Here is a 20,637-nt window from a genome sequence, read left to right on the forward strand (position 1 = left end):
TCCTTCCTTCCTTCCTTCTTTCCTTCCTTCTCCTAACCTCTCTCTTTCTCTCTTTCCCTCTACTGGAGGCTGAGCCCAGAGAGTGCTGAGCTACATCCTACCCTTTAAAACAAAACTCTCTCTTTCCTCTTGAGAGGGTCTCCCTAAGTTGCCCAGGTTGCTCTCAGTTTTACGATCCTCCTGCCTCAGTTTCCCTGGTAGCCAGGTTAGCAAGTACGTGCCATCTGCCATCTGCCTCCAAATTCATAGTATTGTTCTTTCAGAATGACAGTGACCTTCTGTGTTATTTACAAAATAATAAGTGCTCACCAAAATATATCTACAAGATATTAAAAAAAAATAGAGGATGAACGGTTTCAAGGATTTTGACAGTAGATCACCCCTCTTTTCTTTGCGGTAATATGTTTCTTTGCTGGTGAACAATTCTACCCAGAAGAAAGTATTATTTTAACAAGATTTGGGGAAAGGCATAGCTGTTTACTAGTCTTTTAAAAAACATTAGATTTTCTTATTTCTCCTCCACGTAGAGCTTTCAAACCTTCGCCTGCCCGGTGCTCATTAAACATAATTTTGTATCTGAGAGCTGATGAGATTCTATCCATTTTGGTCCTATTTTGGATAATGACTTCAGCGGAGTTAATTTCTCAGTGTTGGTGAGTGACATGGATGAATGCGGATTGTGCCTCACACCTACTCCTCCAGCTGCTCACCGATCATGCAGACAAATTAGCACATTTCTCCGGGGTGCCCTCCCCTCCTTCCCCGCCCAATTTCTCCCTTGCTCTTGTCTCCCAGGCACTCTGGGCCACCTCAGCAGGCGGTCCTACGCCAAAGGCCATGGGACAAGCTAATCTAAGCGGCTCCTGTCCACCATGAGATCCCGTACAAGCGACCAGAAGACATGGTGTCAGGTGGTGACCTCTCCCCAGGGATGCCACTTCTCCCACTGCCTGCTGCGTCCCCACCACAGGCATCGTCCCCACAGGCATCCTGTCCCTCACACACAGACTGGATCCAGAGCCCAGAGGCACAAGTCTCACTGGACAGGACATTCTAACAGCACAACAAAGGCCACAGACATTTCTCCTTGGCAGCACGAACCTGGAAGTTGTTCATCAGCCCGTACTGACAGGGCTCGTGTTGACACCTGGAGAAGTCGTAGCCCAGGCCACAGGCTGCAGACCCGTTGCAGTTCACGCCGGAAATGACGGTGTCGTTCGTGCTTCCCGTGGCATCTCGGACCACACAGGCCGCTGTGGGAACAGCAGGGCTTTTCACTGCTGGCGTGGAAGGGCTCTGCTCTTTCTCAGGGCTCTCTCCTGAGCATGCACTCAGCTGGATTGGCATCTGACCAGGCCTGTTCCTAGCCTGTGTTTGTGGTCAGCGACCCTTGCACAAGGGGACCAGAGACGCCCACACTCAGCTCTGGAGCGCCCCCTGTCTGTCACAGGATGACACCTCAACAGCCCAAAGGGGTCAAGGCGCCAGTCTCAGGTCTCCAGAAGGCCTTTGGAAGTGGAGCCGGCCTGCCCAGCTGACCTCTCAACGTGCGTGTGGCTTGCACTCACGATCGCATTTTGGGTTTAGCTCTGCCGAGCCCACATTTTCAAGTTGGAATGATACATCTTCTCTGTGAGAACCAAAGAAGGCCATCCTAGTAATCATGAAGCCCTTGTTTCCAACTAACTCCTGGCACAGTTTTTTAAACAGCGTTATAATTCTGGTTGCATACAAATCCTAAAGGAGCCAAACCATTAACAGTCCACTGGAAGCCCACAAGACAGGAAGAGAGTCACAGGGCTTATTGTTTTTCTGACACGGGAGACACACAACTTACCCACGCAGATAGCAACCCCCAGGTAGGCCACAGTGGTGATGAAAATAGCGAGCATGGTCCCTCTGGGGATGGCGTCTTGGGGGTCCTTTAGGAAAATAACATGCAGTAAGCACAGGTGGCTTGGAGTTGCTTCCGAGTTCCTCAGCTACCTTCCTAATGCAAGTTCTAAGACATGACCAAATGGCAAAGTGGTGTGCTTGAATTGCTTCTGGACAGTTTCTAAAGCAAATAAAGATACCTGTAAGCCTTTGTACTGAGCAGAAGAGGTCATGAATGGTTCAGAACAGTATGACAGGTGGTTTTCTTACCAGCTCCATCCCTTCCCCTTGGACTTTGTGTAGATATATCAGCTCTGAAAGTGTAGGGGAAAGTGGTGTGCGATATATGTTGTTTCTCTGTGTACTTGTTTCATACTGACTCAGGCCTGCCTTGAAAAAAATTACTTCGGACTGAGGAGAAAGGATGACGCATTAAATCCTCCAATCCTTCAGATGCTTCATTTGGAATCTAGTTCAGCACTGTCTGTAATGGGAGAGGTTTAATTTTCGTAAGCAGGAATGAAGAAAGAGGCCAATTCAAGCTCATACCAGAAAACGAGCTTTTCTCTTTCCTATAAATGTATACACATTCATGAAGCTGAGTTCACATCATATTTAATTTAGCATTTTATATCCGATTTGGGGGGGCTAAATCAATTTCCAAGACGCACATTGAATTATATTCAATTCAACTTAACAGGCATGACTAAGTAGAGACTTTAGTGCATTCATTGCTTATGCAGGACAGTGCCTGGCACATAATGGGAGTCAATAAATATTGAATTGAGGGAAGCCTAATCCCAGGAGGTGGTAATCTTCCCACTAAAGGACATGCGATTCATCAATACAGAGCAGCAATCAATGCCATCAAGCAAAGTTTGAGCTTTTTTCTTTCGAACTGGAAAGTATGCTGATGGAGCCCATCCGAAAGGTCCCTCATGGCCAGCGGGGACCCAGCCCAACTGCAGGAAGTCATGTCTTAGTGGAGCGAGCCAACTGCAGAGCTGCTCTGTGAGCTCTGGTCCTGCGCCTTCTGCTCTTCTGGGACCACCCTCAGCCCTGCCTCTGTTGCAGGCTCATCCAGCGTCTCCTCCTAACCATCCTCTCCAAAACTCCAGGGAGCAGGATGTGTGGGGAGCCACTCGCAGAATGGCAGCCATGGCTGTGATGGGCTCTGCTCAGATCCCTGGTACAAACCGGGGAATTTGTTTTAAGTCTGAAGACTTTCTTGGGATCTGCACTAAGATCCCAAAGGCACTAAGTGGGAACGTGCACTAAGCGAGCAAGCAAGAAAATCTATCATGATAAGAGGTGTGAAGGTAGAAAGCCATCCTGGACCTGAGACAGAGACTTAGTTCTTATCACAGCCATGTGTTACTGTGAGCTCTAAGACTGCTTCACAGAAGCCACAGGGGCCAATAACGCCGAGACATTAACATACTGTGTCTATGGCACTGGAGGACACGGCATTGCTTGCTCTGGCTACCGATAGACAGGGTGAAGCTTCAACATATTCAGTTTTGCTGCAAATTAATTTGCTCCTCTAGAATAATTCAAGATCTACCCTTCTGCTGCTCTTGAACCCTCTAGTCTTTTCTTAGGAGAGGATGGAGCATGTATGTGGTCACTGCTCCGGGAGTATGTGGGTCACCTCCCCATTCAGCATCTCTGAAAAGGCACCTTCATCCCCCAGGTATCTCTTCATCGACCATCTACCAGTGTATCATTAGCAGATAGGCTCGGTGTGGGAACTCTGAGGCACCCACCCTGCGCCACGTCCTGTTAACTCACTGGCACCCGAGGCCACCTTGAGAAGGACTCTGGAGCTCTGAACGGAGAGAGCTGAGCAGCTTGCATTTCCTAGACTGCAAAAAATAATGTACAAAATGGCACTGCACCTGTTATTCCTAGTTTCACTCCTGGAGAGCAATCACTCCCAAAGGCACCAAAGTTCCTTGTTTATTCCCCAGCATGCTGTCACCCCACAGCCCTGTCCAGCCTTTGGACATTCCCACTACTCAAAGAACCGCTTTCTTTTAATTTTCTCATCCCCAGTGTCTCCAGCCTTCTGCTCCCTCTTAGACAGCTCTTTGCCTTCTCTCGTCACTGGCTCCATCATTACCGTCAACACGTTGAATGTCCGTTTCGCTGAGGGCTGCCTTGGGCCACTCCTGCCCTTCTTGCGCACACCTGGGTGAGCTCGTGTGCTGTGGCGTTTGGTCTGCCCACCCTCCTGTTATCGTTGTAGCTGCCTGACAGAAGGCCACCTGCCCTTCCAACCTCAGTGGTCAGATCTGAGCTGAGGTTGCATTTATGTGCCACGAAATCAACTCAACAGGTTGCAACCAGCAGTGTTCTCACCAGCATTAAAGCAATACAATAAAATAGAACTGGTGTGAAAATATCAGATGACATCGCTTGTAATAAAGAACCAAGTGTGTGGATTCGATGGTGGTGAGTAATATTTTCTGGCCATGGACTGTAGCTGAGAGTTTTTTCATTTCTTCTCTGGCCACCCACAAAAGCCATCCCTTTGGGCCTTTCCTCTTCTGTGGCCTTCATTCTGGCTCCTGTCAAGGCCCACTAGACCAGACTGACTGCCAAGCATGTGGTACAGACTTGTGCCTGAGGGGTCCAAGGAAAGCATAATGTTCTTTAACTTACAGGAACGCTTACAGGTTGCCAAAGCTTAGATCAGTGCCCTGGACACTCTCTAGTGCTGAGAAGCCACAAGCACAACATCCATGACCAACCTACACTCAGTAATGACACTTGCTACTCGAGTCATTTGGATTGCGTTCCTTGACTTCCTGGGCAGAGTCCTTTCATTTCCCTGCCATGATCTCTCCCTAAGGATTTACCACCGCGCTGTGGTCACTGACACAACAAATCCAGATGTCCCAGTGGTTAGCTCCATTTATCAATGCCATACTGGCTCAGAGAGTGCAGCAAGGAGTAAAGCTGAGGGTGAAGTCTCCGCTTGCCTGGGGTTGTGGTGTGAGGACGGCACCCCTGGAGGGCATCCATGCCTTCTGCAGCTAGCTCCCCTCCCCTCGTGGGGTTTCTCCTGCTGGAGTGAGGGACACCCTTCCTCACTCTCAGCTCCCCTGCATACGCTCGACTGTCACTGTGGTCCTCTCAGCCTGAGACGCCCTTGCATTCTCACCAGCACCCAGCAGCTGGCTCTTGCTTCAAGTTCGGGCTCAAAGGTCAGCCCTAGGAGAAATCATCCCTGACTCAACTCTGACTTGGTCCATATATTTATTCCACCACCCGCGCAGACAGTGTCCATTTATGCACAGCTCCTATGGGCTCTTGTTAAAAATATACCTGTTAGTACACATTTGAAGTATGTAAGGACTGACTATTTCCATCGCGGGGAGTTGGGACGCTCATATAGAGCATCTTACTTCTATTTCTCCTTCTCCTCCCCACTTCCTCTCTTTCCCATTCGCAAAAGATCACCTTCCCTGTTTCCTATCATCTGCCTTTTATTTTGCTCTTTAATTTATTTATATTTTGGATTTCTCATAGAAAAGAAATCAGGTGACGTTTTGGCTTGTGTCTGACGGATTTCACCTCACGTAACGGACCCAGCGTGCATCCTGTTCCCAGTTTTAGGATTCGTGGTACTGAAGCCAGCACAGCATCTGTTTCCCTACAAATGACTCACATTTATCTTTATGACAGAATAGTACTCCACTGTGGGCAAATGCCACACTGTCTCTACCCGTTCACCTCAGACGGACATACAGGCGGCTTTCAAAATGTGGCTGTTGTGAGCTCCACTGCTATAAACATGAGTAAGAGAGTCATCGTAATATGATCTCTCCCAATGACCTTGGAAGTGCTTGTCTTCTACAGTTGATTATAAATTTACTGATACAAGAACCTGTGTCTTCTACTACTTCGTGTTAGGTAAAGTAAAACCCATGTGTTCTCTATTATGTATTGTCCTCTATTGTTTATTACTCTCCTGTTACCTATCTTCCCTGTTCTTCTTTTAATATTTCAGAATTTTACCTGGGCATGGACACCACATTTCTTAGCCTCCTTTGAAGCTAGATAAGTTTGCAAAACTAAATTCTGATTAATGGAACGGCAGTCGAAGAATTGCATACAAGCCCAGGAATTGCTTGATTCTGCTTTCTTATTTCCACTCTTATGGAGTGGGATATAATCATGCAAGGGATTTTATTTTATTATTTTATTATGTGAGGAGGACTGAACTCAGAGCGTTTATACTAAGCTATATTCCCAGTCCATTTGGAGGGGTGGCAGTGGTGGTTTTGAGACAGGGTTTCTCTGTACAGTTTAGGCTGGCCCTGAACTCACTGTGTAGTCCAGGATGGGCTCAAAAGAACTTGTGATCATCCTCCTGCTTCAGCCTCCAGGGTGCTGGGATTATAGGTGTGCACCACCATGTGCAGCAGCCAGTCCATTTTCTATCTCAGGACACAGTGGGTGTCAGCAACATGTCCCTACGTTGCCCAGAGTGAGAAGGAACCTGCCATCTTCCCGACGCTGCCTTGATCATCATCCTGGGCTCGGAAGGTGCAGGCGACCCTAGAGCAGTGGCAGACGAGGGAGGTCCTCTAGGCTCCTGGGTGACCTTTTGCAGCAGACCTTTCTTATCTTATTGGATGGCATTGGAGCTCAAATTTTGATGCACTAGGCAAACAAGCTCTATCCTTCTTTGGGCATTGTTAGTAGTCTCTTGAAAATCATTCAGTCCAATGTCCCAGTACAGCAACCCATATAATTCTTAGAATGATATGAATAGAATCATATGAATGGAGTACCAAGTGATAGAGTGGTTGGCTTTTGTTTTGCTCTAGTTTTGCTTTTCTTAAATGTTCCATGGTCTTACTCAGTGTGGTTCTAAAGGAGGAGGCAGTTACGACACTTTCTCCCTGAACTCTATTCATTTTGTCGGCAAAATGACATTGGGTCAACACCTTCTGCCCATCTGCTATGACAGCACAAGTCCTTGGGAGAACTACCTGAGATAGTAACCAAATGGGACATGCAGAGAGAGAAATGGAAATGGCCAGAGAATCAGAAACCCACTTCTGTAGGGAAAGGGTCACATTGAATCTGCCTCCCGCCAGCCACAACGCCACCTCTCAGGACTGCAAAGCAGAGAAGACAACGCACCTCCAAGTCTCCCGAGATGTTGGCACCGGCGAGGATTCCAGTGGCTGCTGGGAAGAAAATGGCGAAGACAGAGAAGAACCCTTCCCCCTTCGTGAAGCTTGGTCCAAAGTTCTCCGCAAATATGGAAGCTGCGGTACAATGGACAAGAAAATAAGCAAGTAGATGGTGCACAGAGTAGGGGGTGAGTTTTTTGGGGTCTACAATTCCAGTGCAAATACATTCCTGGATTCTAAGAGGAATGATCTTATGATGTTTGGTGTTACTATTTGCCAAGAGCCAAAATACCAAAGTTTTAGGTCTCTAGAACATAGCTCTGGAAAATCTGCAAATTTCTGTGTACACAGAGACCCAGGGTGCCTGACTTTTTGAATCTAAAAAAGGTGGAAAGAAAGGATGGAACATTCACTCATGACATTAGCATACTCATATTAGTCTTGTACGCTCACACCCCTTACAGTTACAGCCTCCATGCCTAAATACTGAAAATAACCAACAACCTGCTATACTGTTTATTTGCTTGCTTTAATTGTAGGAGAGTTTTGTGGAGTAGTCTACTTTAAAATCTTGCTATTGATTTTCTAAACTCTGATTCTTCCCGAGTTTGGATCCTGAGTCCTTATGCCAAATTCTCACATATGGGAAAACGACAGGGGGAGGAATGTTATTTTATGTGCATAAAATAATACAATCCCACAAGTTGTTGCCAAATACTCAAAAGAAAGAAAGAAACCCCCCCCCAGAAAACTAGAAGCAAGACATGAGTTGTTTTTTTTTTTTTTTTTTCATGTACGGGGGATTGAACTGGGGACCTGGTGCTTGCCAGACCAGCGTTTATGCCACTGAGCTATATCCTCAGTTCCAGAAGCAAAACACGAAGGAAGGGAAAAAGGAGGAAGAACAATGTGAAAGGAAGGGAAGAACGTTTTAAACACACACGCAAGAAAGAGGGGAAAATAGGAGTAAAAGGACGTCAACATCTAAAGCAAACTAGATGGTCGTGGCAGAGAAGGAGTGTTGGGAAGAAAGAGGTGATACTTTTCAAAAAACAAAACAAGTAACGACAACTGAACAATTACTGAAGTGAAAAATTAAAAAAACCCTGAGCAGTTGATTTTTGAGTAAACTGGAAAGGGAGCCAAAAGGGGGTAGGTGGAGTAGAGTAGGCGAGAGAGAAGAGGGATCCCGCCAAATCCCAGGGCTCTTGTCACTACAGGAGGCTGCGCTAAGGTACTCCGCTGCTGTCTTATGCTTGAAAACCAGAAAGCAATGCGGCACTAGGTAAAGCCATCGCGAGGGAAGGTGTCACAGAGCCCCCGGGAAGGCAGAGCCAGCTGTGTCTGAACTCAGCTCTCTGCGATGGCTGAGCCAGCTGTTGAAGCTCTGCTGTTTTCCTGCCTGTACTTCCTATTCCTATTATTTGCCAAGGACAACTTGCCCTGCATTGTAAGATGTAAAAAGCACCCTCACATCCACTCCTATTTACTTCTCAGAATTCCCTCGGGAGGTTATGGGCACCACTGACACTTTAGCAGGGAAATCTGAGACTCAAACACGCTCGGTGATTTAGCTAGCTATAAGCAGCGAAGCTGAGACCCAAGCCTGGCTCTCCTGGACCCAGTTTCTGCCTCTTTCTTGGGCCTCACTGGGATCCTCATGGCTGGTGCTGGGGGTGAGATGGGGAGGTGAACAACACAGCGTCTTTAACTGAAAAGCGACTCATTAGTCTCCTGTACCTTGGTAATTGAAGAAGCCTCTGGACTTCTTCTCATTGTTGGATGGGATGACAGTTCCAATGAAGAAGTTGGCAATAGCAATCAGCAGAATGACCAGAAGAATCACTTGAGCCTGCAGTAGCAACGCGAGAGGAGGCTGAGCTAGATTTATTTAACAACATATCCACATAACTGTAAAATTATGTGTCCATTGGAGAAAGTCTGATTATTCCAGCTAAGGCTCTGCTGTCCAACACAGGTAACAAAAGCAGCCTTTGGAGTGCTGTCTTTTAAGCCCAGTTCCATCTGGATATTGATGCTATGATTTCTGGGACAGCACAGGCTTGGTTACCTGAGGCTGACTTTTCTAGAACAGTCCAAGAAGTAGGAGGCTAATGAGGGCAATGATTCCAGAAATGTAAACATAGCCAAAGGTTTCAGCATTTCTGTACTTCAGGTTTTTCCTAGAAAGAACACTGGTGGGTTCTTCCTCTTCCTAAGTATTCAGGCAGAGCCAGAACACAGGGGGGTTGGCAGAGTTCCTGTGATGCCCAAGGCTCCAGATGCCAGCTGGCCAGTGTGTGCGCCGTGTGAGCAGCCTGCAGCCCTCACAGGCTCAATCCTTCTCCTCCAGCCCCTCGGGCCTTGGCGTCACCCTCGACCTGGAGCCCAGGCCACCCTGCTCTGTGTGGAGGTGTCCTCCTCCTCCCGAGTGTCAGGGAGGTATGGCCTCGGAGAGACCTTCCGTCACCCCTCCAGCTAATAAATAAGTACCAAGCAGCTGTTGCTCACTGAGAATGCCAATATAACTGAGGCAGCTTTAAATCTACCTGGGGTCCCTCAGCTGAGTGATGCCACCCACAGCCCTATGACGTAGGGAATACTAGTGTCCCCACTTCAAAGATAAGGAAACTGCGGCACAAAGAGGTTAAACAATTGACTCAGGCTTACAGAGATACAAACCGGATTCAAAACTAGATACCCTAACAGACCTTGAGTTTCAAATTCTACCCTCTACGGTCACTGAACCGTAATGCCTCCCCTGGGGAAGAAAGCAGTGCGGAGTGAGTGTCCCCTGCTACCTGTTGTTTCCTTCCTTCCTTCCTTCCTTCCTTCCTTCCTTCCTTCCTTCCTTCCTTCCTTAATGCCTCCTTCCCTCTCTCCCTCCCTCCTACTCTTCCTCCCTCCCTCTCTCCTTTTCTCCTTTTTCTTCCTTCCTTCCCTGAGAATTGAACCCAAAACATGGTGCTTATTTACCTTATGGTACTTGCATCTCTAGCATGGAAGAATATTTCAAATTGCACCAGTTCCCAAGTGGAGTTTTCAAAAAAGCAAGAGACACTTCCCCGTCCTTCGGGGATTTGCTAGGCTGTAAACCTATTAAATCTAGTCATGCTCGGGCCAAGGCCGATGGTGCCTTATCTTCCCCAGGGAAGTGCTGGACTCCAGAGGAGAAGGATGGTCCTGCCTCTGTCACCTTCTTCCAACATGCTGCTCATTTTGGGGGCCATGGCATCACAGGCAGCTTGCAAGGGAGCTCCATGGGGGGCTGAGCTGTGGGCATCCAGTGTGGCTGGGACCACAGTGGACCTGTGCATGTGGCTGCAGTGACCTTGGTGGCTGTGTCACTGTGCTGACAGCACAAAGGAGGAAAAGACTCAGGTCTGTGCCCGTGCCACACGTGGTGAGTCGGTGTGCTGCATGCCCGCTGCTGCTGTGGTGCTACCTTGCTCCCTTTCCCGTGGCAAATAACAGCAGCCACCGTGTTCAGGGCCTGCCTGGCAGATGCCGTTCTGAGAGGCTTACCTTTGCTTCCCATTCCATGCCGGCGACGGAAATTCCTAGCAGGATCACCACGGTGATAGAACCTATGATCCGGATGTCGTTGGTCGGGTCCACCATCATGGAATCGTTCTCCTGGTGGAGGGAATCATGGGAGAGACAGTTGTGCACATTGTTCTTATTGTAACCGTTCACAGTCAAAACGAGATACAGGAAATTCATGCCTGGGGCTAGGTAAGGCAGCCCAGAAATGCAGTGGCCGTAGATTTGAGAAGGTAAAGGACCTAGCATTCTTTCTTCTTGTGATAACTAGCATTTGATAGTCAGGTAAAGAGCTGAGATGCAGCCCAGTCAGAGCTTTTGACCCCCTGGAGCACAAGGTAGAAACGTGTGTATGCACACACCGTTTTTTGTTTCAGAGAAACGGCTTGTTACTTTTATGTGTGAAAGGGAACCCTAAAGGAATTAAAACAAATGGTTTAGGGGCTGGTGAGATGGCTCAGTGGTCTAAAGCACCTACTTAGAATAAGCTAAGCTAAGCAAAGCACAGGGACCACGGTTCAATCCTCCAGGATCACATGCCAGCCAGCCCCGCCCCCTGGTGGGCTGAGCTGGCCACACACACATAAAATATAAATAAATAAATAAATAAAAATTATTTTAAAAAAACAACAAAAAAAATAAAACAAATGGTTTATGATGTGAATATTGAAAATGAGTGCTGTGCAGTTTAAGAACAGGCTCTACAGCGCTGGTGATGCAGCTCATAAGACAGCATACTTTATGAAGTAGGTAATATACCCACCTATCCACCTAAAGCACACAGAGATACTTGGACCAGCTGGGATCGGTCAATGCTGCTACCACAAGACCAGAAGGTAGTTCAGATGCAGCTAACCCACGTGCCTGCAGCCCACACAGTCCTAGCAGGGCCCCCAAAGCAGGAAACGCCTGCTGCTCTGCCCTGAGCTACTTTAATGTTTGGACTTCTTCTTGCTTCAGATTTTCATATGCATAATAGTAGCATGACTGCAGATAGTCACGCCATCATCTATCTGATGTTTCATATTTTATTTTATTTTTTTAAATTAATTTATTTTGTGTGTGTGTGTGTGTGTGTGTGGCCAGCTCAGCCCACCAGGGGGCGGGTCTGGCTGGCATGTGGTGTTGGGGGATTGAACAGCGGTCCCTGCGCTTTGCTAAGCTTGTTCTAAGTACGTGCTTCAGACCACTGAGCCATCTCTCCAGCCCCTGATGTTTCATATTTTACATGGCACTTCCTGTACATCATTTCATCTGACTGCATGAAACTTTTGCAGAATGCACAGGATATTATTTCAATACATGGGATATTAGTGGCCTAGTTGATATTCTCAGGAAAATAGAGGAAATGATCCAAAGTTTCCCAGTTGGTAAACTGCGAGCCAGAACTGAAAGATGAACTTCTGATACCACACCGTGGGCTCCTCCTATATCCAGCTTTCCCCGCTCATCCTCCTGTAATAACATCCCCTAGCACCCTGGAAAAGAAAGGTGAATTGAATGATCTTGCTTGGATGTATTAATTATTGTTTAAAATTTTATGTATTTCCTGTACATAATGTGTAGCCAGCCCCGCCCCGTGGTGGGCTGAGCTGGCCACACACACACACACACACACACACACACACACACTCACAAATAAATTAATTAAAAAAATATGAAACATCAGATAGATAATGGCGTGACTATCTGCAGTCATGCTACTATTATGCATATGAAAATCTGAAGCAAGAAGGTACAAGGTCTCACTACACAGCTTGGACTTGTAGTGATCCTCTGTTTTCAGCCTCCCCAGTGCTGGGACTACAGGCTTGCGTTACCACCCCGGGACTCTGCTGTAGGCTCAGCGTGGCATGTAGTGCCAGGGATCGAACTCAGGTCCCTGCATTTGCTGTTAGGCACTGAGACTGCTGAGCTATTACCCTAGCCCCTTGGATGTATTAAGAAAAGTTTTAATTACCTTAAGAAGATCCACTACAGTCTCAGCGAATCCCACCACATACATAGCAACGGCTACTGCGTTGGCGAAGGCAAAGATCAAGCCTATTGATCCGCCAAACTCGGGCCCTAAGCTCCTGGAAATGAGATAGTAGGCTCCACCTGAAATCAGAAATGGGCACGCTTTACGTGGGAAGCTGTTAAGGAATTTAACTTACCCTGTCACATGATTTTGAATGTCTCAGCAAATTTTAAATGTTAATTATTCTAATAAAAATATTACTAATTCCTAACAACTTTAGAAATCCTATTATCCTAATGAACAACTTAGCCTTTCTTTGTACTCCATGCATCATCTATGTTGTATGACAGATTGAATAAAATCAACTGATTGAACCCTAAATTTAAAAAAGAGAAAGGCTACGAATAAGAATGCAGCAAGACTTCAGTAGAAATGACTTTGACCTGAAAAAGCATGAACTATTCAAATTAGTATTGCAAGTGAAATAAAATTTTATATCCAAAATTTCCAACAAACACTTTGGTAGAAAATGAAGTGGAAAAAGTGATTTTTTTCTTTTTTTCTGTTGTATAAGCATTTCTGCTGTACACTTGCTGCATAAAACATGGTGTCTTAATACAGCGCTATGTGTTATCCATTCTGTAATTCAGGCTTGGCTTTTGTTTTTAGCTCAACAAGCATGATTATTACCAACTGCCTGTAATGTGGGTACCAAGGGGCAAGCACAGCAGGGAGGGCCTGGAATGACTGCTTTTCCATTGGGCATTGTAAAAGGAGTTCTAAATTTGGCCATGGACTTCTGCTTACATGAAATCTGATCTAGGCCCCTGAATGGTTAGAGGGTCTCTTGGGCAAGTCACTATGGTCCCCCAAGAGCCTCATGTGCTTATAGAAGAAGCTTTTGGAAATTGACTGAATTATGAAGGCGCTACCCCTGACTTCTTGTCAGGAGCCAGGGTGTGACGAGGCATGACCTGGAAGTGCTCAGCGCCTTCCGGGTCCTCCTTCCTTGCTCTCCTGACATGTGCAGCTTTCCTCTGCCCAGACCCTTTTGCTATGGCATTTTCTGCATGGGAGTTTGCCAATCATAAGCTGCAACATCTGAAACGTGAATCAACATATACCTTTTGTCCTTTATGTTGCAGGTGCCTGCTAGTTGGCCAGTGGCAACGAAGTGACTAAGGCACCAGAGGGAGGCCTGGTTATCATGGACCATCCTAATTACCTTTTGTAGTGATCTGGTCTTGGGGGTGGGGGACCAGTCAGAGTTGGTGTGGAACAACCCTGAGCAAACACTCCTAAGCACAAAGTTTAAGCCACCTTTTACTGAGGAGTTTCTTTCATTTTAGTAACTCCTTTGGGATTAAAGGGTCAAGGGCCTCTAAAACTGTGACATAGTATGGGAGGTACAAATGTGTTTTATTTCCTTTTTCCTGATTTCATTCAAATTAGCTAGCCAGTTACCTAGGTAGCAAGGTCCCAAAGGAGGACAGGCAGAGCAGCTGGGGGATGGGTGTGTTGTGGGTAGGACAGCATTTAGAAACCCAGAGAGGGACATCTGCAGGTACCTGAGAAGAACTCTACCTGGGAGGCTGCGGGGAGTGAAAAGAAAGGAGAAGAACTATGCTGAACTCCATCAGCTTCCTTTTTGCCTAGGCTGGCCTGCTCCTGGGTAGCTTGAAAGGAACTTTTGTTTTGTTTTGTTTTCTTTCCTTTCTGATGATCTTTCCTGGCCTACTTGCCACCAGGAGCATAGTGTTTGGGGTAGATGCTGAGTCTGGTGCTGTAGTGGTTGGCTACATGAGTAAAAATCATGAACAGTGTCAGCTATGGCAGAGTAAGCCCAGGCTGAGGGGACCCTAGCGATGGTGAGGGTGCTGTCACAGCACAAGGAAACCCCTTTGGTTCGCTATAGTGTTCTATGCGCGCTTCCTGGACATAGAGTCATTCCATCCTTTAAAATGTATTTAATCACAGGAAACATCCTTTCTAGACACTTCCATTCGTAGTTGGGAAGGATTTTGTTTTGATGTTGAATGGTGGAGTTTTTTTTTGTTTTCTTTAAGACTTTAGAGACTTAGCACTATGAAAATTGTACTTCCAGTATTCAACCAAGTTTAGATGTTGTAGAAGTCAGGAATTTAAGTAGCTTACCTCCTCTTACTACTCCATTCGTGCAAATAGCAGACATGGAAATACCTGTGAGTGTCGTCACGACTACGCTCAGGCCAATGATGATGACGCCAAGACCTGAAAAAGCCCCCAGGAGAGGCATTTGGCCCGGGTCCCCAGGACTTCAGGCCACGGTATCCTGACTCTTGCTAGAGAGGGATCCAGCCACGCATGGAAACCTGAAATGTTCTGAAAGATTCCATTCTGGGAAGCACCTGAAACGTACTGAGCTCTACAGTGGAATCCATGCCCAGAAGTCATCGTCTAAGAAACACCAGCAAGCAGTGGGCAGACTGGCCTGGAAAGTAAAATGTTCATCCGGGGAACTCACACGTCTGTGACACTGGCCCAAAGGCACCAGAGAATCCATGGAGAAGGAGACCAGCGCTGACCGGAGGAGACCTGGGCTGGACTTACCACCCCGCACACTTCTGTTTGCGTCCCACGTCTCCAGGGCCTTCTCGTCAAGATCAGCGAGCTACTTCCTCGTCCCCATCAATAACAAGTATATAAAAAATGTTTCGCCTACCCGTAGTGAGTGATGAGTGTATTAGATATCTTAGAGATTTTACCTCCACGAACAAACCCGTTAGTTGCTATTGCAGAAGTTGACAACCCAGTAATAGAAGTTACCATGGTGGAAAGAAGAATTATGATAACTCCAAGACCTGTTAGCAATGAGAGATAGAAGAAATTACATTTCACTTTTCTTCCTTAGGTTCCCTGCTGCTGCAGACTCTGCTGCCTTTAAGTTTTCAGGTCCATGCTTTGGCCCCAGTGAGGTTTCCTTGTGCTAAGGAGAAGCCTGACATAAAGATCAGGTCGGAAAAGTGCTCATTATGGTGAAGGATGGCTTCCAGCAGTAAACACAACCCGAAATGCAACCCTGCCAAAGAAAAGTTGACTTAGGCCCATGTCCTGGGAGAGGAACTACCCTGCCTGTGAAAAGTGAAACATGACATTCGACCTTCTCAGTTGCTCTAGAGGAACCTGCATGAGAAAGTTGGGGATTTGACAAAGGTTAAATCCTTCTCCATTTGTCTTGCATCCCTTTGCCTGAGGTGAAAAAGAAACCAACTTGTATTACCTTGGAAAACACTCCAGAAAGGTCAGTGGGAGCTGCTGCAGCCTGTGTTGCCTTTACCTTACAAATGACTCTGTGGGCCACAAGCGTAATTACCTCCTCTGACATATCCATTTGTGGCAATAGCAGAGGTGGATAAGCCAGTGATAGCGGTCACTGTGACAGCTAAGCAGATGATAATCACACCAAGACCTCAGTTGAGAGAGGAGAAACAGAAGCAGTTAAATGGTGGAACAATCTACTGAGCACAAGAGGCGACAATTCTGGGGTAAGCACTGAGGGGCCACATTTGAGTATAGCAAGTTGGCCAGGAAGTCACCATTCGGGGACTACAACAGGAATCTGTCTTCCTGTTGTAGCCTCATTTCTAAGAAGTTCAAGGGCTCAAATGCATAGAGCCATTTTGTGCATGGCCAAACAACTAAAACTCGCGAAAAGCATAGTGTGAACCCCATCTTTGATGATGTACATATCGTCTCTACTCTTCACTTAACTGGAGATCAAAGGGGCCTCTTTCCAAGTCACGTTCTTTCCAAGCACTTTGGTCATGGAGGGGTGGAAAATTACATCCACTCTGGCCAACAGTGCTCCAGGCAGGTGGTTAGAGCAGAAAGAACCAAACTGAACCATATTCACTTACTGACTGAATGGTCCCCAACTGTTATGTGTTTTTTGAGCCCCAAATGACAATTAAATCATGAAGAACATGCATAAACATACAACATAGTGAAATACTCCAAAGAATCAACAACTGGGATCTCATCTTATTAGGAAGTTTCTGCATGACAAAAGAAATCACCAACAGTAAAAAGACGACTCACAAATAGGGAAAAAAATCTTAACCAACAGTCACTCAGACAAAAGACTCCTATCTAGACTACATAAAGAGCTAAAAATGATCAGGTCCCAAATTCAAAGACTCAATCCAAAAATGGGCATCTGAGATTAATACATACTTCAGAGAGGAAGAAAAACAAATGGCAAAGAAAAACATGAAAAATGCTCCACAGCACTGGTCATTCACAAAATACAAATTAAAACAACACTGAGATATCATTTCATCCCAGAAAGAATGGCTATCACAAAGAAATCAACTAATAACAAATGGTGGAGAGGCTGTGGGGAAAAGGGGCCCTTCTGCACTGTTAGTGGAAATGTAAACTCGTACATTCGCTGTGGAAATCAGTGTGGAGACTCCTGACAAAACTAGGATTGGAGGTTCATTCAACCCAGCTATTATCCTTCTGGGTATTTTTCAAAAAGAAGTGAAAACATCATATCACAGTGATTTAAGTGCATCCATGTTTATAGTGGTGCAATTTATCATAGCTAAATTTTCAAAACAACCCAAATGCCCACCAACTGAGAAATGGATAAAAAAGATGTGGTATTTTTATACAATGGAGTATTACTCAGCTATAAAGAAAAACAAACATGAGTCTTTTACAGGTAAATGGGTGCAAGTAGAGGGTTGACTCATAAGTGAAATAAATCAGACCCACAGATGTAAATATCGTATAGTCTCCTTAGTGTGAGAACCTGAAAGAGTAAGTAAAATTTGAAAGGAACAACAGATATAGCAAAATGAAAAGAAACTGAACATAGGAATAAACACTTGAGATAAGGAAAAGGAGAAAAGATAGGAAAAGAAGGAAGGGGGAAAATCATGTAAGTCTATACACAGGATAGCTGAATGTAGTACTAATTTGAGAATTTTGAAGGTAGCAATTCATGTTTAAAATCTATACTTTGATCAACTTTACATGCTAATGTCTATAATCTGAGCAACTACATTGAAGACAGCAATGCACACTATAACAACCACGATGGATACCTTTCATCTTGTTTTTGTTTTTATAGAAATGTGTATTTTTTCTAATGCCTTATCTATTATTTTTATCTCTTTAAAATAAATTTAAAAAATAAAAGGATAAGGAAAAAATTAAGGTTTATTAAAAGAAAGAATGTTCAGTTATTGGATGAAGGTTGCATACCTATACCTGGTAATCTGAGCAACGAATTTGATGACAACAATATGTAATATAACAACCCTTGCTAATTTCCTATTCTTGTTTTGAAATTCTGAACTGTTTTTATTGTTTAGTGTTGCTTCGTTTTTGTCTTTATTCTTAATGTTTCTTGTTTCTTTTTAAAACAAATCTAGGGGCTGGTGAGATGGCTCAGTGGTCTAAAGCACCTACTTAGAACAAGCTTAGCAAAGCACAGGGACCGCGGTTCAATCCCCCAGCACCACATGCCAGCCAGCCTCGCCCCCTGGTGGGCTGAGCTGGCCACACACACACTAAATAAATTTAAAAAATAAATAAATAAATAAAATTTTAAAAAAGCACGTAAAACAAATCTAAACAACAACAACAAAAAGATACAACATTATCCAGAGAGCTCAGTACATAGCCCGTGGTACTCCTTTCCATCCTGTCTATGGTAGTCACAAAAAGAGGTGCTCATCTTAGGCCTTCTGTACAGCTAGCTGGTAGGCTTTAATAAGTGCAAGAACTCAAACGAAATGAAAGCAGCCGCCCAAGAGGATCTTAGGGCTCAGAGGGTCAGTGAGGGTGAAAAACGGGAGAGGCCAGAGCCCAGGGGCAGGCATAGCTGCTTTTAACTTCAAGAACACAGAGCCAGAGGACCTGAAGGGTAGCAGAATGTGTGGAACCACTCCTTGGCATAAGGGTCGTTTTGTGGCTAAAACTACAAAACGTCAGACACCAGGAAAGCCCCACCCCTTCGTACTTGCTTACCCGCAGGACGCAAATTTGCAAATGCAGGAAAGGTAAGCTAATGGCCAGAGACAGCTGGAGACCCACCCAGTCCGCTGCAGAAGGCGCCCCAGCATCCACGCAAGTCTTGGGGACCATCTGTTACCTTCCAGGGGTGTACCAGTTTATGTGGCTTCCCACAGTTTGCTACCGTAATAACTCAGTCCTTTCACTCTCTTGTCACTTTTTTTATGGTTTCACACTTTTTCTGTTAAGGCGAAGGGAAGCCAGGTCCCAGAATCCCCCGTTACAAAGCGCTTGTGCGCGGTGCACATCGCTCACGTGAGTTAGTTTCCCTCTTGCTCATTAGACTCGTGACCATCATCTAAGGCCATTGCTCAAGAGCCTCAGACGGGAAGAGGGCAGCGCTGCTTTCTTCCTCTACAGCACCTTCGCTCCTGGAGGCTGACCAGAGCTCAGGGACAGGAAGCAGGGTCGCAGCCACCAGGCTCACCCTGGCCCCTCCGGAGAGCTTCGGCACGGGGTTCTCGGAGGAGCATAGTTGCTGTTGGCAGTCGCTCTTTACCGCAGGAAGTTAGCAGGAAGCCCTGGCTTGGACCTCCCTGGCCCTCCCCAAGTGAAGGGAAGATGGAGGGACGTTAAGAGCAAACGTGGACAGAAGGCAACAGAAGCTCTTTCGCTGCTCCCAGGCCTACCTGGCACTGGCGCTAGTGGGAGTCTCTGGCCTATGTTGTGAATTAAATCCAACCCGGAAGAAGTGAACTGTGGAGAGGAGCTGAACATTTGGGTTATATTCCTTTGGCTCCTAGCAGACTCTTCAGAGGTAGGGGTTGTAAGAAGTTGCACTAAGTGTTTTCTGACTAGTGCAGAGGTCTTGCAGGGAGAACCCCTGTATCAGTGTGCAGCCTCAGGTCTTGCGCCACTAGAGGTGATTTATTTTTGTCTTCTGTACATTGTCTTGCTCTTGACTTTATTTTGAGGAAATTTAAGATCAACTGTTTAAAGTGATCCAGAAAAGACCACGTCACCTGCCCTGCATGCCATGAAAACCTTGTCTAACTTTATTACTGCCTCACTGTGTTTCCCTTTGCCAGTATTACTTTCCTAATATATATATATTTTGTTTTAATTTGTGGTACCTGAGATTGAACTTGGGACCTTTTGCTTGCCAGGCAGGCACTTATGCCACTGAGATATCTCCTGGGCCCAATAATTCTTAATCTTTTGAATTGCATATACTTCTATAAACCAGTCAAAACTTAGAACAGTCTCTACTTTTAAAACACATTCTTAAACACGGAGGGACTTGCTTCTATCTCACAGTCAAACACGAATTGTACGGAGAAAAGTAGCTTAGAGAATATGAACCAGCTTCTCCATGAAGCGCCTGGGGGCCTCACTGAAAGGGCCCACGCCTGCTGCGTTGGGATCATGCAAAGTGAACTGGGGGGATTTTGCAGCTTTCTAGGCTGGCTTCCCAGGTGATTGATTCTCCTGTAGCCTGCAGTAAGACGCATAAGCTTCCCTCACCCCATCTCAACTTGCATCTGTCTTCCTACCAGGGTTCCTTAGCTTTGTCTCCCAAGAATTGATTGGGGGTAGAAATAACCCAATTCTTTAAGTTTTGGATAAGAGGTGAAACTCACAGTATGCCAGCTACTCGCCTCAGGTCACACCAGCTTTGTGTACCAACTACTTTGCCAGCAACTATTCATTGGTTACCTTGCCCCAGCAAGGTGTCCACAACAGGCAGGAGAACCTAGCAGCACTGTCAACTCTTTCTGCCACTTGCCTTTCCAGCCAGGATGAAAATTCACAGGCTTGGAAGGGTTTCCCAAGGGCAATAGCTGCTCTAAGCACAGCTTCTGAGCACCTGGCTTTCTTTGGGGCTCTAGGCTTGAAAATGCGTTCAAACTTCTTCTCCAAACCACCCCCAAACAAGCAGAAAGGACAAGAAAGTTATTTGAGTTTTCCTTTCTTCCTTTCTTCCTTTCTTCCTTTCTTCCTTTCTTCCTTTCTTCCTTTCTTCCCTTCTTCTCTTCTTCTTCTTCTTCTTCTTCTTCTTCTTCTTCTTCTTCTTCTTCTTCTTCTTCTTCTTCTTCTTCTTCTTCT

The 20,637-nt window shown here is 45.9% G+C and overlaps 1 protein-coding gene across 5 annotated transcripts in view; it reads right to left on the reverse strand.

Moving 5' to 3' along the window:
* The window catches only part of Slc12a1 (solute carrier family 12 member 1), an 82,709-nt gene that overhangs the window by 50,062 nt on the left and 12,010 nt on the right, over positions 1-20,637 (reverse strand). For 2 of the 5 annotated variants that reach the window (XR_002822739.1, XM_023724037.1), the window contains exons 5-12: positions 15,273-15,368; positions 14,683-14,778; positions 12,529-12,668; positions 10,551-10,661; positions 8,766-8,877; positions 7,033-7,160; positions 1,838-1,922; positions 1,102-1,253 (exon numbers count right to left, since the gene is read on the reverse strand). Coding sequence is in view for 1 of the 5 variants with exons in the window: in XM_023724037.1 (XP_023579805.1) it covers positions 1,102-1,253; positions 1,838-1,922; positions 7,033-7,160; positions 8,766-8,877; positions 10,551-10,661; positions 12,529-12,668; positions 14,683-14,778; positions 15,273-15,368 (920 nt within the window). In the remaining 4 variants the exon portion in view is untranslated. Of the gene's footprint in view, positions 1-1,101; positions 1,254-1,837; positions 1,923-7,032; positions 7,161-8,765; positions 8,878-10,550; positions 10,662-12,528; positions 12,669-14,682; positions 14,779-15,272; positions 15,369-15,880; positions 15,977-20,637 lie in introns of all 5 variants that reach the window. The other 3 variants (XR_002822740.1, XR_002822741.1, XR_002822742.1) reach the window with 3 other exon arrangements.

The sequence above is a fragment of the Octodon degus genome, unplaced genomic scaffold, assembly GCF_000260255.1.
Source record: "Octodon degus isolate 3935 unplaced genomic scaffold, OctDeg1.0 scaffold00105, whole genome shotgun sequence".
Taxonomy (NCBI): Eukaryota; Metazoa; Chordata; class Mammalia; order Rodentia; family Octodontidae; genus Octodon; species Octodon degus.